Here is a 7500-nt window from a genome sequence, read left to right as displayed (position 1 = left end):
TGTGAGAATGAGCAGAACTGCGGAAACTGACGAAGAACAGATCCAAACCGCAACCGATGTTCACCCTTGTTCAGTAATCGGAGCTAATGAAGCAGAGTTTGATATTCGGAACCCAGGACGCACATCAGTTCCCGCGACGAGGCGAGAGCGCGGCGGCCGGCGGTCACGGCGAGCCAGGCGCTCCGTTGTCCAGATGAAAGGAGATTCGCGCGCGCCGCAGCGAGAGGCGTGAGCGTCGCCGGGGAATGCGGTTTTCGCAGGGCGGCGCGAGCGTAACGAGAGCCGGGAGCACCCCCCCCCTCCCCCTGTGGCACCGCCGAGCACGTGTCACGCCGCTGGGGGCCGGAGGGTGACAGTGACACTCGCTGTTAGCGCCCGTGTCGGCGCGGCAGGACCGAACCCGCAGCCGTGATCAGAGAGCCGGACCAGAGAATCCTTCGGCGTCAGGACAAGACAGCTCGATGTATGCGTCCTTCCTGCGAGAGAGCAAGAGGATGGCAGCCGAGGAGGCGACGCGCGCCACCGCCTCCACCTCCACCCAGTCCCCCCCCTCCTCCCCCGGGGCGCCCCTGAACAAGGCCTTCGGAGCGTCTTCCCCCCCGCGGCCGCGCGAGGTGCCGCCGCTGCCCATCGCGCCCTCGCCGCCCTCGCCGCCCTCCCCCGCGCCGCTCCTGCTGGAGCCGAGCCGCGTGGAGGCCACGGCATCCGCCAAGCCCCTGGCCATGATGCCGCCGACCCTGGCGCCGCTGCCGGGCCGGGGCAGCAGCCGCCTCCCCCCGGTGGCGTCCGCCTCGCACGTGCAGACGATGTTCGGGCAGGGGGGCGTGTTCACCATCAGCAGCGCGCCGTCGGAGGCGTCGGGCGTGATCACGCAGCAGCCGCTGCTGGCCACGGACGGCGACCCGCTCAACAACAACAACCACGGCGGCCTGCACAGCGGCAAGGGCCAGCGCTACAACGGCAGCGCCAAGCTGGCCCGCCTGGCGTCCTCGAGCGGCAGCCGCAAGGGCGGCGACGAGCCCACGCGCGTCAGCTCCGCGGGGGGCGACGAGGACGACGGCGACGAGGACGGGAAGTACCCCATCAGGAGGAAGCAGGTAGGCAGGCGGCTCCGGCCGGGGTTCCTTGCTCCGTGTTGTTTTATTCATTTATTTATTTTTATTTTTATTTATTTTGTTTTCATTTATTTTTATTCGTTATTGTATGTGTGTATTGCTTCATCTATTCATTAATTTTGTTGTTGTTGCTGTTGTTACTGTTACAACTACTTACAAATAAGCGAGATAGACCAAACAAGGGATAATCAACCCTTCAACTCATCCATTTCTCTTCTCATCCACACATCCACCATTTACAATCCATCCACCTATCTCCATCCACATTTTTCCCACCATCCACCTTATCCCCTATCCACTTGTTCCACCATCCTCCTTGCATCTGTTCAATCATCCACTTACTCATCCACTGAACCACTCTTTCATCCACTTCAAGAGTTTATCCACCCGCCTAAAGGTTCTAAATTGGGTTAAGTGACATCTATGGAGCGTAATCTTCAATTGCTCCTTCTCTCTCTTTCGTTGTCTCTGTCCCTCTCGTCTTCTGTATCTCTCCTCTTTTTTGTTTCTGTCTCTCTTCTTGTTTTCTTTTCTTCACTCCTCTTTCTTTCTTTCTTTTGCTTTCTCTCTCTCTCTCTCTCTCTCTCTCTCTCTCCCTCTCTCTGTCTGTCTATCTCTCTCTCTCTCTCTCTCTCTCTCTCTCTCTCTCTCTCTCTCTCTCTCTTACTTTCTTACTCTCTTGCTATCTTACTATCTTACTCTCTCACTCTCTCACTCTCTTGCTCTCTTGCTGTCCCTCTCTCCCTTTATCCTACCCCCATTTCTCTCTCTATCTCCCTCTTCTTCTCTCCCTCTCTCCCCTTCCCCTCTCACTCTCTCTCTCTCTCTCTCTCTCTCTCTCTCTCTCTCTCTCTCTCTCTCTCTCTCTCTCTCTCTCTCTCTCTCTCTCTCTCTCTCTCTCTCTCTCTCTCTCTTTCTCTTTCTCTTTCTGTGTGTGTGTGTGTGTGTGTGTGTGTGTGTGTGTGTGTGTGTGTGTGTGTGTGTGTGTGTGTGTGTGTGTATGTGTGTCTGTGCGCGTGCACATGTGTGTGTACATGTGCGTATCTGTCTTCATTCTCTCTCTCTCTCTTCTCACTTTCTCGTCTCGCACCTCATTTTGCATCTCATTGTCTCCTCTCTTTTCCTTTTTAAAACTTTATTTGAGTCATACATGTTCAAGTATGCATTTATAAACATACATGCCAGGCACTGTACAAACCTAAAGAATGTCATTTCAGCGATATACTGTCTCAAAGCTTATACGTACGGAGAACAGTGGTAGGAAAAATGAAAAAAGAGATAAACTCATATATATATATATATATATATATATATATATATATATATATATATATATATATATATATATATGTATATATATTTCCCTCTTTCTCTCTCTCTCTCTCTCTCTCTCTCTCTCTCTCTCTCTCTCTCTCTCTCTCTCTCTCTCTCTCTCTCTCTCTCTCTCTCTCTCTCTCATATATATATATATATATATATATATATATATATATATATATATATATATATATATATATATATATATATATATATATATATATATAATGTATATATATATATATATATATATACATATTTCCCTCTCTCTCTCTCTCTCTCTTTCTTTCTCTCTCTCTCCACTTCTACTTCTACCTCTACCTCTACCTCTCCCTCTCCTCCTCACTCTCCCTCTCCTCCTCACTCTCCCTCTCCTCCTCACTCTCCCTCTCCTCCTCACTCTCCCTCTCCCTCTCCCTCTCCCTCTCCCTTTCGCTCTCCCTCTCCCTCACCCTCTCCCACTCCCTCTCCCTCTCCCTCTCCCTCTCCCTCTTTCACACACTCATTCATTGACTATCTTTCCCCCTTACCTTATTCTCATTCTCCTCTCTTACCCGCTATTTCGCTATTTTTTCTTCTTCTTCTTCTTCTTCTTCCTCTTCTTCTTCTTCTTCATATATACTCATATCTACAAACTGAAAGAACTCAAGAACAATTAATTGAAGGGCATTAATTACTCACGTATTAGTGCTAATTACCTTCCGTTTTTATTTTCCTTATCTTTAAAATACCTTAGAATTAGCTAAACGTTTTCTTAAGACAATTGGCCATGTCTTTGAGTATGATTTGAAGGGTTGAAGTAGGAGGAAGGGTGATAAACGGGAGAGAGGGAAGAGGAAGAGGAGGCGAAAGAGGATATGGATAGAAAAATGAAAATGGGGAAGACGTGAGCCATGTGGGTGTTGAAGGAAGGAAACCGGAAATGGAAAAGGAAATAGATAGAGAGGGAGAGAAAAATAGAGAGAGAGAGAGAGATAAGCAGGCGGGCGAGCAGTCAGGTAGTCAGGCAGCCGAGAAAGCGAGCAGGCAGGCAAGTAGTCAGGGGGGAATGCAGACAGGCAGGCAGGCAGGGACGCAGACAGGCAGGCAAGCAGGAACGTAGACAGAAAGGCAAGCAGGAACGCAGGCAGACAGGCAGGAACGAAGATAGGCAGGCAAGCAGGAACGCAGGCAGGACCGCTGACAGGCAGACAAGCAGGCAGGACCGCAGACAGGCAGGCAGGCAGGACCGTAGGCAGACAGACAGACAGGCTGGAACGAAGATAGGCAGGCAGACAGGCACGTAGGCAGACAGGCAGGCAGGACCGCAAGCAGACAGGCAGGCAGGAACGCAGGCAGACAAGCAGGCAGGACCGCAGACAGGCTGGAACGAAGATAGGCAGGACCGCAGATAGGCAGACAAGCAGGCAGGACCGCAGGCAGACAGGCAGGGAGGAACACAGATAGGCAGGCAAACAGTCACGCAGACAGACAAGCAGGCAGGAACGCAGGCAGGCAGACAAGCAGGCAGGACCGCAGGCAGACAGGCAGGGAGGAACACAGATAGGCAGGCAAACAGTCACGCAGACAGACAAGCAGGCAGGAACGCAGGCAGGCAGACAAGCAGGCAGGACCGCAGGCAGGCAGGAACGAAGATAGGCAGGCAGGCAAACTTGCAAGCAGGCAGGAACGCACACAGGCAGACAGATAGGCAGACAAACAAGCTAACAGACAGGCAATCAATCAGACATACAGGGAGGCCTATAGATAGACAGCTTGATAGACAGAAAAAAATATATGGACAAACCGATAGTTAAAAGATATGAATACATGTTATTCGTCTCGTGCTGGCTGTCTGATCGCCCTAAGCAAGGGAGGCAATCATTCTAATAAATGTCAATAGACTGTCATAAGAGGAGGGGTTGTGTCATGATGTTTTAGGGGGGAGGGGGGGATGAGAAGGGAGCGTGTCATGGTGACATCGACCCTTCCTGTGAGAATGACAGAAGGGGTGTTTTCCTTTTTTTGTTTACTTTTTTACTTTTATGCTTCTTCTTTTTTTACTCTATTTTCTATTTATTTACTTTTATACTTATTTTTTACTCTTTTATTTTCATTCACTTTTTTACTTCCTTTTTACTCTATCTTCTTTTTATTTACTTTTTACTTCTTTTCTTTACTTTATTTTCTTTTTATTTACTCTTTTACTTCATTTTACTCTATTTGCTTTTTATTTCCTCACTTATTGTTACATTCTTCCTTGAATTTACCTTTTTACTTCTTTTTAGTTACTTTTTTTACTTTTTCTTTTACTTTTTTTGCCTTTTCCTTTACTTTTTTGTTTTACTGTTTTACTTCTTTTTATTACTCTTATTTATTTTTTTTTACTTCTCTTCCTTTTCCTTTTTTCCTTTTATTTACTTTTCCTTTACTTTTTGCTTTACTTTCTTACTTCTTTTTATTACTCTTATTAATTTTGTTTACTTCTCTTTCTTTTCCTTTTTTACTTTTATTTACTCTTTCCATTACATTTTGTTTTACTTTTTTACTTTTTGTTTGACGTTGAGTAATTGGTCGTTGTGTGAAGTGGCTGCGTCGAATGTCACGTGTCAATCGGTCATTCTCTCTATTTCCTTCCTTTCTTCCTTTCTCTTTGTTTCTCTCCTCTCTTTTTTTTTTCTTTCTTTCTTTTTTCTTTCGTTTTTTCTGATCTATATATACACATATATAGGGATAGATAGATAGATTGATAGATATATGTGCATATAGACAGACAGAGAGATCGATAGATATGCATATAGATAGACAAATAGGTAGATAGATAGACAGATAGGCAGATAGATAGATCGACATATAGAGAGGTAGAGATGTAGATAAGCAGATCGACAGATAGATAGAGAGATAGGTTGATAGAGAGATAGATAGACAGATAGACATATAGGGAGATATACAGGTAGATAAACAGAGAGACAGATAGATAGATAGGTTCATAGTTAGAGAGATAGATAGACATATAGGGATATATATAGGTAGATAAGCAGAGAAACAGATAGATAGATAGGTTGATAGGTAGAGAGATAGATAGATAGCTTGATAGAGATAGATAGATAGCTTGATAGAGATATAGATAGACAGATAGATAGATAGCTTGATAGAAAGATAGATAGACATATAGGGAGATATACAGGTAGATAAACAGAGAGACAGATAGATAGATAGGTTGATAGGTAGAGAGATAGATAAACAGATAGACATATAGGGAGATATATAGATAGATAAACATAGAGACAGATAGATAGATAGGTTGATAGGTAGAGAGATAGATAGATAAACATATAGGGAGATATATAGGGAGATAAACAGAGGGACAGATAGATAGATAGGTTCATAGTTAGAGAGATAGATAGACAGATAGACAGGCAGCTTGATAGAGAGATAGATAGACATATGGGGATATATATAGGTAGATAAACAGAGAGACAGACAGATTGATAGATAGACAGATAGATAGAGAGATAGATAGCCATATAGGGATACATACAGGGAGATAAGCAGAGAGACAGATAGATTGATAGATAGACAGATGGACATGTAGGGAGATATATAGATAGATAAACATAGAGACAGATAGATAGATAGGTTGATAGAGAGATAGATAAATAGCTTGATTGAGAGATAGACATATAGGGATATATATAGGTAGATAAACAGAGAGACAGATAGATAGATAGATAGAGAGATAGATAGAGAGATAGATAGCCATATAGGGATACATACAGGGAGATAAGCAGAGAGACAGATAGATAGATAACTTGATAGAGAGATAGATAGACAGATAAATAGACATATAGGGATATATACAGGGAGATAAGCAGAGAGACAGATAGATAGATAGGTTCATAGTTAGATAGATAGATAGACAGATAGATAGATAGCTTGATAGAGAGATAGATAGACAGATAGATACACATATAGGGAGATAAGCAGAGAGACAGATAAATAGATAGCTTGATAGATAGATAGACAGACAGATAGATAAACATATAGGGAGATATATAGGGAGATAAGCAGAGAGACAGATAGATAGATAACTTGATAGAGAGATAGATAGACAGATAAATAGACATATAGGGATACATACAGGGAGATAAGCAGAGGGACAGATAGATAGATAGGTTCATAGTTAGAGAGATAGATAGACAGATAGATAGATAGCTTGATAGAGAGATAGATAGCCATATAGGGATACATACAGGGAGATAAGCAGAGAGACAGATAGATAGATAACTTAATAGAGAGATAGATAGACAGATAAATAGACATATAGGGATACATACAGGGAGATAAGCTGAGGGACAGATAGATAGATAGGTTCATAGTTAGATAGATAGATAGACAGATAGATAGATTGCTTGATAGAGATAGAGAAAGACAGAGAGACATATAGGGATATATACAAGGAGATAAGCATAGAGACAGATAGATCAATAGATTGATAGGTAGAGAGATAGACATAGATAGACATATAAGGATATATACAGGGAGATAAGCAGAGAGATAGATAGATAGACAGATAGACAGATAGATTGCAAAGTCCTCGCAAAGTCCACTTCCGAGTATCGCCTTAATCTGGCAACACGCACATGTCGGCGCCGTGAAGAGGAAGGCCCAGAAGCGATTTTCTTCTTCTTCTTCTTCTTTTCTTCTTCTTCTTCTTCTTTTCTTCTTCTTCTTCTTCATCTTCTTCTTTTTCTTTTTCTTCTTCATATTCTTATTATTATTCTTTTCTTCTTCTTCTTCTTCATCTTCTTCTTCTTCTTTTTCTACTTCTTCTTCATATTCTTCTTCTTCTTCTTCATTCTTCTTCTTCTTCTTCTTCTTCTTCTTCTTCTTCTTCTTCTTCTTCTTCTTTTCCTTTCTTTTTCTGAGGAAGTTTAGATTCTTTGTTTGTTTGTTTCTTGTTTAATGGAAGTTTTGATTTTTTTTTTCTTTAATGGAAGTTTACATTTTTTAATGGATTTTTGTCATTTTAATTTTTTAATGGAAAGTTTTTATGGATTTTTTTCTATTTTTTAATGGAAAGTTTTTA

The 7500-nt window shown here is 43.0% G+C and overlaps 1 protein-coding gene across 1 annotated transcript in view; it reads left to right on the top strand.

Moving 5' to 3' along the window:
• Nucleotides 1–7500, top strand: part of LOC138865013 (sterile alpha motif domain-containing protein 1-like) — a 76116-nt gene that overhangs the window by 492 nt on the left and 68124 nt on the right. Inside the window, exon 1 of the mRNA XM_070133809.1 lies at nucleotides 1–1097. This exon is cut by the window's left edge and continues 492 nt beyond it. Coding sequence (XP_069989910.1) covers nucleotides 462–1097 — 636 coding nt within the window. The 5' untranslated portion in view covers nucleotides 1–461. The remainder of the gene's footprint in view (nucleotides 1098–7500) is intronic.

Source organism: Penaeus vannamei, chromosome 19 (genome assembly GCF_042767895.1).
Source record: "Penaeus vannamei isolate JL-2024 chromosome 19, ASM4276789v1, whole genome shotgun sequence".
Classification (NCBI taxonomy): Eukaryota; Metazoa; Arthropoda; class Malacostraca; order Decapoda; family Penaeidae; genus Penaeus; species Penaeus vannamei.
Note: the sequence above shows the minus strand (reverse complement) of the source record. Positions and strands in the feature narration are given on the sequence as shown.